Genomic DNA, 20963 nt, shown 5'->3' on the forward strand with positions numbered 1-20963 from the left:
AACCCACATCACTGTTCTAAAAAATTCTGGGGATCGTAGTCCCTGGTGTTGTGGTCACTTGGTATCATTTTTTCCCTTCAATATGAAGCAAAGTTTAAGCTCCTTTATTACCAATAGAACAACACACAAAAGTTTTTTTTCTTGCTCAGAAGCCCAGTGGTACTTGAATATGACGGATTGACCACAAATGAACAGGTAAACAAAAAATTCTATTGGTTATTTTTCACCTACCTGGTGGTGCTTAATGACGGCGTGTAGCACAATGACTATAACAATCAGAAGGTATCCCTGTAAATGAAACAGAAATAACGTTTAAACACACTTAACAGTCACAACCTCGAATTGAGATAGTAAAGAGATCAGCTACAATATACCTGAAATTTCAATGAAATTAAACTACACCTAATACACAATTTCTCTCTTTGCGTGTTTAATTTTTCCCCTGTTTACTCAACCTTAAAAAAAATTGAACGCAACTTAACGCCTAATAATACGGGTAACCTTTTTCTTTCAACTTGTCCCGCAACATTATTGCATTGCAAGTTGTAAAGTGTTGTTGCGCGTATTATCACCTGTATAGACCTTTTTCGCTTGGGCGGTTTGTTTTCCCATTTCAGACCACGTGATGTTCTCTAGAGAATATTCCTTTTATCCACATAAAATTTATTCATTCATATACACGCGACTATTTGAAAATTTGAAAGCAAAAATTCTCAAGAGTATCATCACATGGCCTGTAATGGGGCGACAAAACGCCCAAGCGAGAAAGGTCTATTGCAAGTTGCGGCAACATGTTGCACAAAGCTGAACTCATGCTGCTGCAACTTGTAATGTAACAATTGGCCGTTGCTCGATTTTAAATTTTCGCGCGCAAGTAACAACCAATCAGAGAACTGCACGGATCTCTATAGAGCTACGTCACCGCTATGGCAATTTTTGAGTTGAATCTGCATATCACAAACAATTTTTAGGATGTCTTTTGAGTTTTGAGCGGGTAACAATAAGTGCACGAAGAAAGGCTTTTGTCTTCTTAAATTATACACGCCGTGAACAGATCTGTTACCTTGATGTCCTCTGAGATGTTATCTGTCTTGTAAAAACCGACCCATAATGCATTGTTGACGAAGTGATTAAATGAAGACGGTCTCGGTAAACTCTGTAGAAAAGATAGATGTGTATCAGATTAACTGGAAATTATACACGTTACATCAAACATGCCAAACTAAATTATAAATCTCATTCAAGCTACGTGTTGTTAGTTTTGGGGCGCGCGGGAGGGGGGGGGGGGGGAAGGGAGGGGGAGGATATCCTCAAATACAAACTAGGGGGACTGGTTACAGTAAATGTAGTTGTGTAAGCTTAAAATGACTTCCCATATTTATAAACCTCAGTTTGACCTTGTAAGAAAAAAACCCGACCGCCTGATTGCAATTTTAGTTAATTGTTTTTGTGACACAACTTCCTTTCTCAGAAAACATCACAGACAGTAAGCTGGAGTACAATAGAGACTTTCCTGTAAATACTTGAATCATTGTCACTGCACCACAAGTGAGGAAAATAGTAAATAGTCTGCGTTTATTGCTGTTCATGAAGACTAGCAGTTAGGGAATACACGCGGGTCACGTCACATTTGGGAATATACACGCGCGAGTGGCGAAGCCGTGAGGACGAAAGCCGCAAGAAGACTCGTTCTCGCGGCTGAGCCTCTCGTGCGTATTCCCTCCAAATATGAGCCTGCTCGAAGGTTAACGGCATATTTCATTCTAAGTATTTATCTTGACTTACCTGGTCCGTACAGTTGTGTTGGAACAAGTCAGCCTGCACGAACCTCAGTTGATAAATCATTTTACTCAGAATCACGAGAGAGCTCCAGATTAAGAAACAGTACGACAACGCTCTCTGAAGAACACGAGACGGCATGGAGATTCCAAGAAGAATGATGATTACTGCGTTAATCGCACACACCTAACAATACAAGATATTTGATTCGCTAGTTAGCTTCCAAAGAAAAAATTATGTATAGATCACGTAAAAAGCCGCTCTCATATTGAATGTTCGACAAAGTGAAACAAAAAACCCTTCTGAAAACCTATTGTTAACTCAAAATTAGTATTACAAGCCTAGTTTAGTAACGTGTCGGATTTCCGTAGCTGAGGAAAAAGGTCCCTGCTACTAACTGTGAACACCTAAGCCTGCGGACTTCGGGAGTCAATGGTATTACGACGCACCAGTACAGAAGTGAAATTTTTGATTTGATTTTTGACTCTGATTCATAAACAACAAGTTCTGCTATTACCTGCATCAATAACTGACTAATACATGAGGTAGGCAGTACAAAATGACTTTAATTGTACCCTAATATTGTGTTTGAGAGATATGCTAGTCTAATTAAATTCTAAAAACTAGGAAAAAGAAGTGTTCTTTCTGTGCATTTCTCTTTGATCTAAGAGAGTATCAATTGTCTTATAAACCTGCGTACGGACTATAAACGTAGCGAAAGGCCCATAATTATTGACGAACGGACAGAAGGACCGATGGATGGACAGACAGACAGACAGACAGACAGACAGACAGACAGACAGACGGAAACAGATAGACAAAGATATACAGATAAAAACAAAGCAATGAAACTAAAATTAACTGACCTGATAAAGCACCACACAAATCAGTGTCAAATTGACAAGTTTTAACATGTGTAGCTCTCCAACTCTCCACAGGAAAACAGTTAAATCATTGTAAAAATTCACAATCTTGATAAGTACCACCACCAGAAATGACTTCTGGGTACTCGGCCTAGTCTCCCTAGCAGGCTCTGAAGGCCCGGCTCCATCTTGTTGTGAGGTAGATGCTGGGGTATGCGGTTCTATGGCTCCCCTGGCTGCTGATTGGTGGGCTGTGGAACTAGCTCTTACTTTGAGATCGATCATGGCCAGAAATGGACGATGGAAGAAATGAAGCTGAATAACAATGATGATTGAGAACGCTGTAGGAGTGAGAAGTTCTAACAGGAGACTGGCTTTTGTGTGTTGCCGAAGTCCGAGGTTGTACAACCTGTTACCAAGACCAAAGTAAAGGTTTTTAATAGTTAATTTTTGTAATACACAATCATCTTGTAGCAAACAAAAACAATTCCAAAACAGTTGAAAAAAGAACAGTGGAACCTAACAGACACCTTCCGTAAGTGGACACTAATGGTGGATTTCCACTGACGCGTAATTTTACGTGCGAAAATTAGAGACAATGTATGAACGGCTTGCGTACACGTTACGCAGGCCGTTCATACATTGTCTCTAATTTTTTCACGCACGTAAAAACTTACGCGTCAGTGGAAATCCACCATAAGTCATGATCCCAGCCACATACAAAGACTGCATTTTTCCCCTTCCATAAGCACACCCCTGCTAAGCGGACACTTTTTCTAGCCCCAAAGGGGACACCTTACTAGAGAATCAGCTTTACTTGCAGGAAAAAGGTACAAACTTCTGTTATATATGTACGATTTATATGCTTTTTTTCTTAACAAATATTCAACATCAATGATATTGTAAAATGTTTGTTATTTATGAATAAGGTCGCTGGTATCAAAGAGCCTCTTTTAGACCTATATTGGGAGGTGTCTTAAACAACACTCTTTTGTTTTAATCTTAATGTCAACCTTGTCCCCAGGGCTAACCACGTGACACCCACAACAGAGGACTCACCATGAGGACGAGATTGTTCTTAGTTAATGTTTACTGACAGTAGCTTTCAGAGAAAGGATTATCTTGCGTGATCAATATACAATGTATCATTAGTTTTTGAGATAAAGTACATACTTCTTGCACAGAAATATAGACAGTTTTGAGCAAGACTTACCACTGATCTGACAGTCCCGTTGCATTGTGCCAGTAGACAGGCATGTTATCGAACTGATATGTGTAGATTAATAACAAGATACAGATGGAATATATCACCATCACCCACCACAGAGGACGTAGAATTAACCTCCAAGTAGCAATAGATATCTTGAAACAAATTAAAAAAAACTAACATTAGGAAAAAATGCCTTGTGACTATGCTCTTGGAAAAATAATCAGAGGGTACCCAGCAAGAAGTATATCACAACACAAAGGCTCGAGGGTGTTCATGCAAACAGTAACAACGTAATTATTTTTCTTGCACAATAAAACGTTTGTCATCTTGAAATCCAATGTAAACAATGGATGCAGGCTCTTGAAAGAAAATCTGAAATCTGAAAGAGTTAATAGTCAGCTCCCCACAGGGCTTTTCAGTAACTATTTACAATTTACAGAATTAAGGGATGAGACGGACACCAGCATATATAAGGCGCCATGGCAGCCGCTATCCGTCCATGTATGATCCACCCCACCGCCAACCCATGGAATAGAACAGACCACAACACCGGGAACTTCATGCCCTACACTTTGCGATGATGTGTGTTCTTTAACGTCCCCTGCGATACATGAGATGCAGGAGCGGGGCCACGGTTATCGTCCTCCGAGAAGACTAGAATGTCTAACCATTGCAGATGTAATTACAAAGGCAGCACATTCTCCTCAGTTATTTTAAGACCCGAGTGTTGGTCCGGTCTGGGAGTCGAACCCGAGACCTCCAGCACGACTGTCTGGTGCTCTACCTACTGAGCTAACCGGTCTTTACCTTAATCTGGTCAGAGACTCTTTTTTACCTAACAAATTCTTAAATCCATCAAAAATATGCTTCACATTTACATCTGTTTCATGATTTACATGTTTATTTTCAGGCTGTCTTCCTGTAAGATCAAGTATGCATTTTAATGAAACCCTAATGGCCCACAAGGCTAGAGATTTATATCCCCAAATTCTGTAGCATTTAGCGACTAGGAGTTCCCTGGATGGGAAGCTAGTCCACTGTAGGGTTAGCCTGGGGCATTTGATTCGCTAGCACCCATTTATACACCTGGGTGGAGAGCGACAATGTGATAGAAAAGTGTCTTGCCCAAGAACACAAAGCACTGACCACAGCCAGGACTGGATCCAGACTGCTTGATAGATGACACACATCCTATTAGGGTAGTGCACCTGACACAATTCTTCAGTACAGTCTCACAAGCTGTAGCCATACAGATACAATGTACAAAGGAAAGCCTATGTTTATGTCAGCCTGTGATCTTATTACCTGATAACAAATGAGAATGAACAAAAATATTGCCATGTATCCAATCTGGTAAACCGACACCTCGTTCTGTAAACCAACCAATAGAAATGCACCACAGCAGAGTAGGATCCAGTACTTTGCCAGCACTGATTTGACCCACATCATGAGTGCCTTAGCATCATCAGACGCTTTGGGATCCAGCGTGTCAGCTTCCTCTGAACCAACAGCTAAAGGGAAAGAATGATTATGTTAGAATTGGTTCATCTGTTAGAACTGGTTCAAATTGCTCCCTTTTAAGTATCTGACCGCAGTTGTTCAAGTCTCTGACCCCAGTTGGACATAAAACATATTTATAAACTGCTTTATAAAATTCCAATACTCAGTATTTGAAAATCAAAATAGAATAAGAGGCAGTTTTAGAAAGCAGAGCATGTACATGTAATTTCCTTTTTCTAATTTTTAAAAGTACATTTCAATTTTTTACCATTCAATGAACTCACTATAACATGGGTAATTTTAAGAGTTTTTAACTAAGTTTAGTGTTAACCCTTGCCTTTTTAATGCAAAGAATTTCAACAAAGATTTATTTTATATCATTTAAGTTAGCAGTTTAAATAATAATTCATTAGAAAAGTTATAGGTAACTCCACAATTTAAAGCTCACAAAATGTTATTTTAGTTTTAATTGGAAAGTTCAACAGATTTCAGCTAATTACTTTTTTACTAAATACAAGAAGAACACATAAAAATAAAAAGCATTTTTCACCAAATAATAGCAAGCTAGGGGAAGATATTTTTATTGTTTGTTGCATAAAGAAGTGAACAAAGTAAATATTGATACAGATTGTTCCTGAAAGGGGGGATTGGGGGGGGGGGGGATTTAGGCGAGTGACAAGAGCTATTATTTGAGGAAATACTGCAAAAGATTAATATTTATATATTTAAAGCAGACTTTAAGGGGACTACACTTATTTACAATTTATACCTGACGAAGATGATGATTCCATGGAGGCTTTATAAAGACAACAAGAAAAGATATTTAGCCATTAAACTGCAGTCGACAGCGATTATAATTATTTTTATTTTTGACTTGGAACATTAAACATTACGCTTACAAAAGATATTTTTTATTTGGTGACATACAGAATTCAAATTATGTCAATTTCAACAAAAAAGAAGTTATTTTAGGGAACTTAATAAAGCAACTTACAAGTACAAGCTTTAGTAACAGTACAGTTTTTGAATTTTAATTCTGTTTTATACATGTGTACAATCCAGGAGCCCTCACTCCTCCCTGTTGGTGGCCAGTTCAATACCTGAGACTAGCACTGCAAGCTTGGTGTGAAACATGATAATCGAAAACACAAACACTTTGTTGAAAAGTCAAGCTCATAATCAATCTCATACATGTACTTCAAGCTACAAGTCCCTACGTACTGCCATGAACCACTCTTGACTGCAGGTTTCTGCACAATCATTTTACTGTACTTTAAAGATTTTTTTTGTTATTTTATTCTTTTATTTCAGTTATTCACCTCTCCACTTTATAACAATGAAGAACACTAGATTTATAATTTAAAGTTTAACACTATAATTTATACATTTAAACATTAAAATGTTGTCTTCAATTAAATTAAATAATGCAAACTATGTATTTGTGCTTTAAAATTATAGCTACTGTAATTTGTAATTAAACTTTCTTTTTAAGCGTTACCATCTGAACTGAATCCCAAACAATTGCAAGTGAGTCATTTGTCTTCCAAACATAAATAGCAGAGAGTTAAATAGCATACAAAGGAATTACCATTTCTCAAAACCCTTGATTTCTCAAAACCTGATATCTCGAATTGAATAGCTTGATGCAAAGGTATGCTAAGTGACTTTTAAGATGAAAAATCGTTTTTTTCCTTCAAACGTGCCCGAATTTTTGCATGTGGTCTTCAATTTAATGGAAAAACATTGTCCTCGAATTAAAATTTCTGGTTTGCACCTTGTCTTCGAGAAAACTAGAACTATGGTCACTTTAAAACAATAACACGCGGCAAAGAGAGAAAGAGGATTAAACTTAGCAGTTACAGTAAAGTAAAGTTAGGGTCAGCTAGTGTTAAGGTTAGGGTTAAGTGTCACGAATGTTATATAAACATTGAACTTGACCGATCGACAAACTTGAGCGACTGAACAGTGAAAAGAAGTGAAAAATATATAGCAAAATGAACGAGAAATCCTTAAACAAAAACGACTTACGCCGTTGCCCTTTCCTCTCGCCAGCTTCTAACCACAAATGCACTCGCCAAATGTTCAATGTTTCGTTTTCAGTCAGCAAATTTAGGCTGCTAAAGGTTAATCCATAATATGTTTTCGCTTTTCCCCAGTTTCTCTCCGTAGTCACGCGTAACGCAATTTGATCTTGACTCACAAGCAACGATCGTTCTTTTAAACATTCAGGCCTTTTATTCCTGGAAAGGATCGCAGCTTAGGGCTAGTTTTTGTCGAAATGAAGCAATTTGTTGCTTTTCTTGGTAAAAATTATCCTTTTCTGTCGATTCTGTTGTGTTCTGTTGATTGAGTGAGCGTTTTCCGTCTTTGCCGTGCCGAACGAACTTTGTTTATTGTGACAATGCGTATCGAATGACGTATCCATTAAAGATTATTATGGGATATCCCTGAGTAGCTGAAATACGGGAAGTCCTATCGCCAAATCTAAGAGAATTTTTATAAGTCTAAAAGCACCTCCTTATTTCCAAACGTTCAACGCGGCAACACGAGGCAAATGAGCCAAAACTTCGAGAATATAACGTTTTTTGGAACAGAAGTTGCTTCTAGACCTCGCCTGGCTCAATGCGCCTTCGAAAGCCAAGTTTACCGCCAGTCTTGGCAGGGCTTAGCAATCTTCAGGCAGGTACACATCTCGCTTCTTTGAGATATGCTAGTGGCTTACGGGTTTCCAGACTTAATGATGTCCTTTTACCACCAGACGGGCGTAAATATGTGTCAAATAAGCGAAAATAAGCGGACTTCTAATGCGTAAGGTGAGTTTTCAACTGGTCTGATTGAAAGTCTCGTTGCCTCGGCTTCGCGCGCCAAAATAATTCAAACGTAAGCTTACGTCACAAAGTAGTTTAAGAAATTCATTTCCAGATCCCGTTTTTGAGCGAGCGAATAAATTCCCCCCCCCCCCCCCCAACAAAAGGACAACGATTTTCTATTTAATCGAAGACCACACGCAAAAATTCTGGCACGTTTGAGCAAAAATTCAGGCGCGTTTGAAGGAAAAAACGATTTTTCATCTTAAAAGTCACTTAGCATACCTTTGCATCAAGCTATTCAATTACTGTTTCCCTTGGAGATTTAAAAAATCAGGATTCTCTTTATGAACAAAGAGATACTTACACATCTTCCTAAGTGCCTTGAGAAATGGGTGAGCAAGGTTTCTAAGTGGAAGGGATTCTTCACTTTCTCTTTCCCTTCTCTTCATTTTCTTCTCTCTGATGTGCTGTCGTAATGTCACCCAGAACACCCAAGTAAAGAGAGTCTGTTGAATGTTAAAATGACTTAAACATTTCAGTTTATTTGATTACCATTTAGGAATGTTTTCTGCAAGATGCTGTGTTTGGTTGTTTAAAGTTGATTGATTCAGATCAACAATGAGAAAATACACATGTAGAATGCAAGACAACAGCTACATTGTATATGATTTTTTGTGTCATAAGTATCTTAATCTCTTGAGCACACTAATGTACAGTCAGGCGTACATTACTTTGATTGGCTAGATCTACAGTTCAACAGAACATGATATGGAATGTGCCAATGACAAAGTCATGCAACTTGTCACACTATCAACTCTCTTAGTCTCAGAAAGTGCAACTTTCCATACATTTGTACAGTGTGATTATCATACTAAAAGGACAGCATTTCTTGCACCACTTGGGAGAGCTCTTAGCTTTCTTTACTGGTTAGTGCTGTATATCTGTCGTAACACACTCTCCCCTCATGATCTCCACTGCATTAAGTGTGCATCAATTTGTCTGTAAGGCCTCACAGCTAAATCATGGCTTTGCCAGCCATGATTTACATAAAAGTTATGCAATGTAACTTTAATTTGTTCTGTTAATGTATATATACAGTAAATAAACATCTTACCTGTGCACCCAAGTGTAAACATGGGAATTGCCATTTCTTCAGTCCCAGCTCAGAATAGTCAAATGTTCCTGTGGGATCTTGTAGTGGTAATTCATCATCAGTAAGCTGAAGGCCATAAATGTACTGCACAAGGAGAAGTAACTCGGCATAGATCACCAGCCCTGGAGAGGAAACCATACAGAACCACCGTGCAAATGGAGTGATCCAAATGAGACACGCCCATAACAGCAGGACAAATGTCAGCCACGAGTGGTATGTGATGCTCCATGCCTGATGTAAACAAAATAATATTTGTAAAATATTATCATACAACCACATAGTACCACAGATGAAATCATTTATAGAAAACATACAGTGAGCTAATGTATGTGGGTTGAGATGAGTTGACCTGACTTCCTTGACCAAAAAAACTATCCACCCTGCAGCACATCAGCAATTCATTTTGTGCATGCGCACAATCTAGTATGCACTTTTTTTAACAAAATCAAGCTCAGTGAGGAAGATATGTTAAAATACATATTTAATACCAGGTAACGTGTATAATATTTGGCTCTAGATCATTTATCATTTTACGGTCTGCGAGCCATATATTTAATTGTCCGGCCCTTCCACTTAGTCAATTAAAGCTCAATATCAACCCCAAGTCTTGATGTACTACCAAATTATCACACCAACATGGAGCAAAAGAAATGTATACTGCTCAGTAAGGAGAAATTACTTACCATCATAATAATCAGAGCGGCAATGTAGCTCTGTCGCATGAGGAACATCATGATGCTTCCCAGAGTTCCCTGCACTCCTGGATATTCATCCGGCTCCCTGATTGGTTGAACTGGCTCTTCAGCCACCACATTTTCAGGTAGAGGGCCCAAGGTGTTGTAGTTGGTCTGACGCCCTGCCATAAGCGACTGAAAAACATACGACATGTTACATGTAAATGCAGTCGAACCCTTTTAAAAGGACACCATGTTGTGGTTCTATCAGTTTTATTTTACCCTAGGGAAAGTTTCAATTGGTATTTTCCATTGTTTTATGTTCAGTATCGTGTATTACTGTACCATACACCAGAACAATGAAAAATATCAATTATTTTACCAAGCCTGGAGTAAAACTGAACCACATCATATGCACTGTCAAATGAATCCAGATAATTCACACCATTGGTAACTGGAACCTCCTGCTATTTCAAACCTTTTCAATTTACCTTATTGTTACTTATTTTCGCGGGAACTTAATTTCGCGAAAATGAAACAGGTATATTTCGCGGAACTTAGTTTCCGCGATTTGGCCAAAAAATACGTAATTAACATAAAAAATACAATAGAAAACGTTTGAAATAAATTTTCGCAGGTCTTTAATTTTGCGATTTTCAAAAAATCGCGAAAATCGCAAAAATTAAGTCCCGCGAAAATAAGTAACAATAAGGTACCTCCAACTCCCTCCTCCCCCCACCCCCTGACAACTTAAACCATTTTTGATTCTCCTCATGTCTCCCAGAAGGTTCAAGTTACCAGGATTGAACTGTACTTTTTGTAACAGAATTTGCAAGGAATTTGTTTTTGAAGGGCAAAATTACCTGTCTCTCAGATGTGTAGGATTGCGGCCAAGTTCTAGGGTCCCACCAGTGAGATTGATTTTCATACCTAGATCCATTTTCCTGTTACAAACAAATATGCAGCAGTCTTAAACAACTAGTAAAATTATTAATTGAAAAACATTATGTTTAGGATAGGAATGGCATGCAAACTCTGTAAATGCCAACTTTTTTTCCAAGTGAAAGGTGTGAGGTTTCTATTCTCAGTGCCAGGATTTTTGAAGACAAGACCATAATTATCTTTGAAAATTTCTGAGGAGGTTCATGGACCAAGTATGCAGGAATGAGAATGTGGTTGTTTGACAACCTTGCTGCAAGTACATGTAATTCTCTTTTCTACAATGTAAAATCAGAGAATCAGGGTAATGTACCATTATATACATGTACAAGTTTACACATACTTTTTTTCCAGCACTGTTACAAATTAACATAATTTTAGAAAGGATACCTGCTATAATTGTCATAGCAGGTAAAATTTTCAACTAGGCCTGAGAAATTGGTCTGTAAGCATAAGAAAGTGCTCAAGAGATAAAAGTTTGTAACCCACAGCTGTGTGACTCATGCATCAATGTGAATTGGCAGACCAAAACCCTTTTATTTCTTTGGAGGGGGTGCACATCCAGGATTTTTCTTAGGAGGGGGTGCACACTAAGGAATGGTGTGACTGACTAGTGATGTAAACAAATTTTAAAAGCGAATACTAAGCTGCAGGTCATCTCAGGGAGGGGTGCGCACCCCCTGCACCCTCCCCCTACATCCACCCCTGAAACATGAACATGAATCAAGCAATGATTGATACATACATTTACGAAGTAAAATCTTGTCTCTGTTGCTAACAGCCAGTAAAGAGCTAAGATTACACCAGGTGACGCACACTGAGGCCAGTCCAGGTATGGTCTTACATGAAGTGCAAGAGGAGCACTGCAGTCTGTGTAAATTATTCCCACAAGGCCAAATAATCTAACAGAGAAAATAATTATTTATTAGACGTGTTTAATACATGTATACCTACAGCAAACTAAATTTGGGTAAATAGTTTTCCTCCTTCTTCTATCATGGTAATTCACTATTCACTCATCAAAATAAGTTATAATCTGGAGCTTTTTATTTATACTAGTAATAGTTCTCACTATAAAGCTGCCCCCGCCTTTTTATACTTGGGCTTATAACATTCAAAATAAACTTACATTGTACAATAATTTCCAGGCCAAAAAACCTAAAAAAATTCCACGAGTAACAAAATATGGCACAAGATTCGAGAAAACAACCCACTCTTTGGATCAAATAATCTGACAGTTTGTTAGCGAAACGAATTACATGACAAAGTTCACGCTTTTGTTTATTACTCGTTGTAACTTGTAAGATGTATACGATACAACAAACCTCCGAAAGCAAACCTTACAAATGTATAAACGCTTGGAACATAGGTAGCCGGCACGTAGCCAAGAACATGAAACCAATTGCTCGAAATCTTTCGACGTATTACTAACATTTGCTTCAAATATCACTTAACACAACCAAAGCAGAGAAACCGCTCGAACAAATCTGTGAACACGCGTAGGCCAAAACCGGAAAACAAAACGCTGCTAGCAGATGGTGAAGCTCAAAACGCGAAGGTGACCAAACGCGACCTCGTGGTTGCAAGTACCCGACACCACCGTGCGCGCTTGCAAAAATATTACCCGTCACGACCGTGCGCGCCTAGTTTCGTCAAATCGAGAATGCTTTGCCCACTACAGACACATTTCTTACTTTTTCAACAAATATTCATTGTCCTTGTATGTATACACCCGGGGACTCCTAGTGTGCCTCCTCGGGTTTTGGCCTATGGGCCAAAACCCTGCGGGGGCAAAAACAATGTTTAAAACATGTTATTACCCCACAAGTTTCCGTACATGATATATACATGTACAGTACATGTTCTAGTTTTAAAATGAATTAAAAATGAATCAGAATGATTTGGAACTAGTTTGATTTGTATTTTTCTATGTTAAAGGATTTGTTATGGAAATAAAATATGGAACAAAGAAAAACACAGATCATTCAAACTAGTTTAGAATTCACTTTATCTATTTGCACAAACAAATAATTACTGCATTTGTTTAAGCTTGATCTCTAATGCCCCTTTCTCTGGGGCTTGTTTTCCCCTGCCATTCCTGTGGGTTGTCCAATGGTTTAGCTAGGGATCAAACCCACCAAATGTCTGCTGAGCATGTGTAACTTTATCTGTAGCTCAAAATATTATTATTTATAATATTAATTGTTACATAAATAATACTTGACAACCTCACCTGGCAAGTAAGCTATCTGGAGGAAGAACCTTTTGAAAAAATTGGAACTGATACATGTAGAACGTCAAAACATGCAGACCAGAGTAAACCATGAGCGAAAATCTAACGTAGGCAAATGCTCTTTTCCTTCGCAGTCTAAATGCCTTGTGGCAGGCCCACATTGTTCCTAAGATCAAGAATGTCACAAAGTATATCACGGAAGCTAGTGATGGCAGCATTATGCCCCCAACAAGCAACATGGCCGCAATGAAATAAGGCATCACGTTATCCCATGTAGTTGAGTCAGATGACAGCCTTATATGTTGCGGAGTCTCTGGACGAAGCGGAGAGGACTCAATTAAACCTCGGCAACATACAACACATGTTATGGATACAGCTATAACTGCCACGTCTGGAACAATGATTCTGCATATATCCAGTGCTGAAGCACCATCAAACCTACAGGATCAAAATAATCTGATGTCAATGTACTGTTGTGTGTGAGGTGCAGTGGCCTAATGGCTAGTGTGCTGGACTCCGGATCAAGCAGTCTGATAATAGGTATAGGTATACGTATTTTATTTAAAGTCGGTAACGTTGGTAGTGGTTGCCCAATCTCCCGAGCCAGGGGCTCATGTTAAAACACAGGCGGCCCAAGCTCTCTATCAGATCACCTTTGGACGTGACTCTTGTTTACGAGCGGTGTTGTGTTACAAAGATTCAAATTTTAAGGGTTTGTATGGGAAACAACGGTTTTGCTTTAAAAGTAAAAAACGATGTATATTTTGTAAATAAAGTTGACTTACCCTGATTCGTTGTTTCATTCTTTGTTGTATTCCAGCTTCTCAGGTCGATTCAACACGTTTTCGGCGAGTTATCGTTATTTAGGTGTTCCACTGCTAAAATAAAGACAAGGCTTTACAGTGGAACACCTAAATAACGATAACTCGCCGAAAACGCGTCGAATCGACCTGAGAAGCTGGAATACAACAAAGAATGAAACAACGAATCAGGGTAACTCAACTTTATTCACAAAATATACATTTTTTTTTACTTTTAAAGCAAAACCGTTGTTTCCCATACAAACCCTTATAATTGGAATCTTTGTAACACAACACCGCTCGTAAACAAGAGTCACGTCCAAAGGTAATCTGATAGAGAGCTTGGGCCGCCTGTGGTTTAAAATGCACGACTACCGGTATTTACAATAAAATTAATTACATTACTATTACATTAAAATCATTAAAAATAGAATTTAAAAAGAGATGCTAATATAAATATAGAATAAAATCAAAGTCTCTTGGAGATATCGATGTTTTTGCATGAAGTATGAGTCGAAGGTTTATCCTGTGCATTGTTCTTCGAACTTATTATTACAGTTTCTTTGTAGTTTAGTTTGTAGTTTAGTTTAATTTCCTATCTTCGCGGAGGAAATGCAGCCATATAATTTTGTCAAAAATGGCTCGTCCGCGCCGGGTATTTATACACATATTCCTTAACATTACACAAATAAACAGTGCAAATTTCACCGAGATCTGACGATTCTATACTTTAAAATTGCAAGGACCTTTCGAGGCAGTCAATTACGGCAGCGAAATTAGCAAATGAAACAGCAAAATATGCGTTCGACGCTTCGTTTTTGCGAGGCCATATTTGAATTGTTATAGGTAGACCGCTGTTCAATGTGTTCAAGGCTGTATCGTTACGATTGCTCCACGAAAAAGCACGAAACAAAATACGGATGTTTCCGACTACTGTCGGAGAAAACATTGCACATATAATTGCGGCGTAAACCAATCGTTACACTCAAGCTGCGTTTTGTCTAGGCTCTGCGAGGGTCGGATATCAAGACCCAGGATTAAACAAAAGCCATATATACAGTGAATGCTTTCGAATTATATTTGAAGATGAAATACGAAAGAATTTTGCTGTCTTTGACTGAAATTCCACTCGAACTGCGTAGATACGATCGCATGTTGTAAAGCCGATTCATGCAATATTGCTGTCAACGCGAGGTCTCGTCCCTAACGACCTAGGCTGATGACGAAATAGAATAGCGCTTGTAGCGACCAAATTTGGCCTAATTTTTAACCGCTCCTATAAGCGAAAAGAAGCCCCCATCTCTTGCATTTGTTTTAACTTCAATAATATCTTTGAAAAGAGCGAGTTTTTTGGTATGGTTTATTTTTGACGTTTGTAATTTTTAAACGATGTAAGTGCTAGTGATTATTTATTCGTGTTTTAGTTACGCAATCCATTGTTTGTGCGACGCTTTTTATAGATCGCCTTTCAGACACACGTGCGTTGAGATAAGAAAGCTGACATGTCACTTTTAAAATTGTTATATAACGTTTGTAAATGTGACAAGTCACGTTTTTCCCATGAGATCGCAAGTGATCACCCACAGCGGAAAGTAATCCCTTGAGAAATTAAAACAGTCCCTTGAGAAATTAAAAAAGTCCCTTGAGAGTTTACAAATATGTGGTTCCAAATTTTGTTCACATAACCCCTATTCTACCATTTTAGCTTGTAAACAAGCAAAAACGTCGAAAAAATGAAAGCAACTAATCCTAATATTAAAAATTTAAAAATTTGCACAAAGAAGCAAAACAATATATGAAGGGGCAAGAGCAAGAAACGCACTTTGAGTTTTGGCCAAATTGAAAATTGTCACAAACAACTCCAAATTTCGCACGCAAGTTCGTTTACGTGTGGTTAACATTGATCTGTATTCAAATTCGCTGGATCTAGCTTCGTTTTTTAGAAATTATGTATGCAAAGAACAAAGGCGTTTTGCAAAGCTTAGTACGTTCTCCACAGTCAGCCAGCAGTATAAGTTTTTCGACACATCGCGTGTTAATCTTTCCTTCTAGCGTTATTTAACTGTCCGGGGAGGTTGAAAAACGTGTCAGAGCCATGCTTTTAGTTTCTAGCCGCCATTGTTGAGGATTCGCTTTAAGAAAAGGACTGGATAACACATTGTGATGCGATGTCACCTGATGGGTGTTACGTGAGAGGAAAGAGAAAAAAATGGCCGTTTGTTCCTGAAAATCAAAGCCTTTGGTTAGTTTTAGCGTAAGTGCGGCTGCCATGTGGTTGAAGGACATCATTAAGTCTGAATACCCGTAAGTTAAAAGCATCGCTCGAAGAACTTAGGGATGTTCCTGCCTTTGTTGTGTACAACAGCGCTGTTTAGTGCTCCAGAAAAACGTTGCACAAACCAAGGTAGTTTTGAGCCTGGCAGAATAAAAGCCTAAAACGAGAGTTTCTTGCCGGGAACTTTGTCAAGGCGAGTTTTGCAGTGTCCGCTTGGATGCTGCCGCGACAAAGTTGCCAAGAAGTGACCTGGTTTTAGACTTATAAGATATTTGTGAGTGCCCGGAGCGCTACCTGCCATCGCAAATTTGTTTTCGCTACCTCATTAAATATGCATGTATGGATCGGTCAAAAAGTGCATGCGATCTTGTCTTGATTACGCGCGCAGGGTCTTGTAGATCTAGATTGTGTGATGTAATAATGTAAGGATAGGAGATGGGAGAGCAAACAGTGCTTTACTGAAAGCAAAAGCAAGCTGTAATTGGAAAACCAGCCATTTACTTGGCCTTCCTTAAATCGGATCAACGGCACGCGTGTCACAGAAGTTGAGTGTTGTGCAGGCGCTTTATCGAGAAAACTTATCAAAATAGTGTTGCCCCAAACAACAAAAAACAGCTAACCGCAAGCAGGCTGCAGTGAAAGCTAACTGCAAGCAAACTGGAGTAAAAGCTTACGGCAAGAAAAGCGCGATCTTATAGGGTTAAGGCCGACTCAGATCTTAACCCTAACTTGAAACGCTAACCCTAACTTGATTTTGTAAACGCTAACCCCAACCCTGAGCCTCAGGGTTCGCTTTTGCCTTAGGGTTAAGCACTTAAACCCTAACTTGGAACATTAACCCTAACCTTAGGGTTAGAGTTGTTTGAGTTATAGTTTGATCCTTAAAACGTTTGCTGGTTTCATTGTTTTAAGGAACAAAAGGGTTCCTTTGTTTATCGTTTGTCAAAGAAAATTCCTTAATATGCCGCCAGCAAAAACCTTGTCTTTTTGCATGTGTTATTTTTCGAAAACGAAGGAAAGACCAGCAAAATTAAATACAGGGCAGTGTTGAGCACACGTAAACGAACTTGCGTGTGAAATTTGGAGTTGCTTGTGACAATTTTCAATTTGGCCAAAACTCAAAGTGCGTTTCTTTCTATTATACAGTTCATACACTGGCACCCAGCAAACTTTATGCCATTTAAACTACCTTGAAAATGTGCCAAGGTGGTCGAGGATTTGGCGTTAGCTAGCAACTGGTTCCAAAAGTGAGCAATTAAATACAGAAAGGAGTTGTGCATGACAGGGCTGTTATATGGGGGTTGCACAACATTTGAGCCTCTACGTCGTAAAATCATAATTAGTTAACCTAATCATAACTTCCAAAGGAACTAGGGCTCTGATTTTTTACTCAGTGTTTGTTATTGTTTGCTTTGTCGCTCATTTTCATTGATCATATTGCACTCTTTCTTTTTCTTGTACCTCATTATTGGGTTTTTAACTTTTATAATGTGAAATATTTTATTTGAGGACCCATCAGTTTCTGTAAACCACCGTAAAGGTGAAGTTGGTTTTCATTGATAAAGATTACTCTCACATGTAGCTAGTAAGGCTCGGGAAACATTTTGTAAAAAAAAAGCCTGCCACGATGAACATTGTTTAGCAACTTGGTAATATTTATCATTTATTATATATTCGCAAATGTTTTACTGGAAAATAGATCACTCGTAAAATTCATATGAAACTACATGTACATCCGGGATTGTAGTGGCCTATTTTCCATATCCTCACTTGTGAGGATATTGATGACATCATTTCCCGCCGTTACACGGTTGTTTGTGCAAAGCTGCCAACGCCGGTTGGAAATGGTGAGCTATCGATTAGTGAAGTGAAGCCAAAATAAAATCTTTCACTGAGGAGCAGATAAATGCTAACACGAAGAAAAGACTTCACATGACATAAAATTATTTAAAAGAGCTTCTTGCTGGTGGAGAGTCAGATTGGCAATTTGCTCAATTGTTATATTTAGCCGTCAATCGTGTTTAACCTCTTGATGAATAAATTAAAATGTTTTAACTTTTACTTCATGCATGATGTTTGTCTATATAATAAAAAGAAAATTACACGTTGGCTTGAAGATATGAATTTTATTTTCTCGTGGTAAAAGCAATATTTCACTCATTCACTGCGCTCATTCGTAAAATATTGCTTTACCACTCGAAAATAAAATTCATATCTTCATGCCGCCGTGTAATATCCTCTATTGAGTGTTTGTACATGTATATGTTGTGATTTAAATTAATCTTTGGTTTAAAAATTTTCAAAGTTTGATTTTAGTTTTCATTGTCTCATTATTAGTCATTATGTAATCATAAATTGAAGTAAAGTGAAATAAAAATCAAACTGGTTTGAAAAAATTTTAAACCAAAGATTAAATTAAACCACAATGCATACAAAGAAACTAACAATAATAATAATGATAATAATAATAATAATAATTAATAACTATTATGCATCTAAATTGCACAGGCTTCATGGATATATGATCACCTGCACATCACAATAAGTTAAAATTGAATAAAATCACATATTAAAGAATAAGTACCCAAAAGATCTAACTAATTCACATACTACATGTAAATAAGCTAATTTAACACAAGATCCTAAAATTGAATGAAATATAAGAGTACATTGTATCTCAGAGTACTTTTTATGCAATATGCACACATCATGTACAGAAAAAATGTCTTAACCTACCTACTAAGTCCAATTTGTCTGGTAAGTTGTTCATACATTGAACCTGTCAATCAAAGTGTTGGTTACAAATGTCAGGTCCAAGAAAATCACTTTACAATGAAAAGGCTCAAAAATCCAGGATTGATTTTGAACAGCACAACAAATGAAACAGCAATACACAACAGTTGATTGTACAATAGGCTTACAGTTTGGAAAGAAATGTCCATAGGGTGGTAAAGCTCCCAAGACTATCTGGAAAATAATCTGCGCCATCAAGGCAAACACTGAGAGACCCAACAGTGCCTTCTGAAAGTGTCCTGTAGCACCCAAAGCTGTAGAGATAAAATATATACAGCAATAGTTTATTATAAGAAGCTTGATCAATTTAATATGAGGTGACTTTCGGGATTGGATGCCAGTCCAAATCGTAGGTTTACATCTCCACTCTCCTTCCCTACACATTTTTATTGTCAAGTTGCCCTGATGATGATTTGCTGGTAGGGAGAGATACTGTGAGAGTATAAAGTGTATAGCCCGAGAACATGAAACAATGATATCCCTGCCAGTAGTCCAATCTAGGTACTCGGAAACTTGATCTGAAGTCCAAAACACTGGGCAGTAGCCATAAGCCGACTACCTTACCAATAAACATCTTAGGGTACATTTTCAAACTAAGCAGTAAAAACAGCAACTACCGGTAAGTCAAGGGATGAAATTAACACTGTGTGGTTCCAGAAAAGTGTCTACATTCACCCATTGAGAATGTCACTGGAAATTCTAATGGGGTGGATTTTATTTTTTTTATTTTACTTGTTATTTATGAGGGCTCCACTGAAAACTGCTTTTGCACTTGATGGATTCCCTTGTTAAATATATTCTTCTAGTTAATATTATTATTATTGAACTTTTCAAAACTAGGAGAAGCCACGAGCCAAGCGGCCCACCCTGCCGGAGCTTATCCCGGTTTCCGTAGCATTAAGCGGCTAGGAATATTTCTACTCCCCCCTGGATGGGATGCTAGTCCATCGCAGGGTTTCCCCCCAGCATTATGTCGCCGGTACCCATTTATACACCTGGGTGGAGAGAGGCACTATGAGAGTAAAGTGTCTTGCCCAAGAACACAACACAATTGACCCCAGCCGGGGCTCGAACTCGGACCGCTCGATCCGGAGTCCAGCGCTCTAACCATTAGGCCACCGCACCTCCCAGTTTTTCAAAACTAACTGGAATCCAAATCAAACCTTCCCCCCACCCCCTGGCCTCCCCTATGATGTAGGCCTGCAGATTTATGGTTCATCTAATGAGTATGGTCTGGGTCCCTGCATTGATTGCAAATGTATTTCATGACAAAAGTTAGCAAGTGATCTTTCAAACCTCTTGATGGATTAGGTAGGAGAGGAATAGCCAGAAGACAACACAAGTAGATGACAGAGAAACCATTGAATCTGAAACAACAAGCTGAAAAAGAAACAAACTTTGACATTTTAATTTATTTATGGAAAACAAATTAGAAGAGATCAATTCAGTACTGAGTGAGGGCAGCAAATTTTAAGAGATATTAATCCACGGCAATGCAATGGCGCAGATACCAAATGAGAACTTTATACAAACGGGCAGTTTTGATAGTGTAGTCAAATTACCAACAAATTACGTCACCGCGGGCAATGTGATAGAGTTGTTTAACTCGGCGACTTCTTTTGAACTGTTTCGATACTTTGAGGCCAAGATAGATATCGTTTTAATCATTCTTTAAATCTCTCTTAAAGAAACTACTTATTTGCTCAGTAAAAGGTTTTACACACTCCTGGTTTAGTGACTTTTCAAATTGAATTTGTTATGCGTCTGAGCAGGTCGGTGATCTTCGCCGAAACTGCGCGCAGTTTCTGGTCCTTTTTACACAAATAAGAAAAGCTGCCCCGCTACACGAAAGAAATTCCAGTGCAAAGCAATTTAGAGTTAAGTGCAAACTGTTTAACTAAAATATACACAAGAAATGCACCCCAGTATTCCCG

At 38.3% G+C, this 20963-nt stretch overlaps 1 protein-coding gene across 2 annotated transcripts in view; it reads right to left on the minus strand.

Annotated features, from left to right (window-relative positions):
• Nucleotides 1-20963, minus strand: part of LOC144649569 (piezo-type mechanosensitive ion channel component 1-like) — a 42737-nt gene that overhangs the window by 21344 nt on the left and 430 nt on the right. Inside the window, exons 2-17 of one of the 2 annotated variants that reach the window (XM_078509081.1) lie at nucleotides 20326-20409; nucleotides 19158-19283; nucleotides 18973-19015; nucleotides 13162-13599; nucleotides 11674-11830; nucleotides 10853-10933; nucleotides 9999-10184; nucleotides 9277-9546; nucleotides 8527-8668; nucleotides 6122-6148; nucleotides 5158-5363; nucleotides 3856-4004; nucleotides 2646-3051; nucleotides 1786-1965; nucleotides 1064-1156; nucleotides 232-288 (exon numbers count right to left, since the gene is read on the minus strand). In XM_078509081.1, coding sequence (XP_078365207.1) covers nucleotides 232-288; nucleotides 1064-1156; nucleotides 1786-1965; nucleotides 2646-3051; nucleotides 3856-4004; nucleotides 5158-5363; nucleotides 6122-6148; nucleotides 8527-8668; nucleotides 9277-9546; nucleotides 9999-10184; nucleotides 10853-10933; nucleotides 11674-11830; nucleotides 13162-13599; nucleotides 18973-19015; nucleotides 19158-19283; nucleotides 20326-20409 — 2645 coding nt within the window. The remainder of the gene's footprint in view (nucleotides 1-231; nucleotides 289-1063; nucleotides 1157-1785; nucleotides 1966-2645; nucleotides 3052-3855; nucleotides 4005-5157; nucleotides 5364-6121; nucleotides 6149-8526; nucleotides 8669-9276; nucleotides 9547-9998; nucleotides 10185-10852; nucleotides 10934-11673; nucleotides 11831-13161; nucleotides 13600-18972; nucleotides 19016-19157; nucleotides 19284-20325; nucleotides 20410-20963) is intronic. The other variant, XM_078509082.1, reaches the window with a different exon arrangement.

Source organism: Oculina patagonica, chromosome 4, assembly GCF_052425735.1.
Source record: "Oculina patagonica isolate OP01 chromosome 4, crgOcupat, whole genome shotgun sequence".
Taxonomy (NCBI): domain Eukaryota; kingdom Metazoa; phylum Cnidaria; class Anthozoa; order Scleractinia; family Oculinidae; genus Oculina; species Oculina patagonica.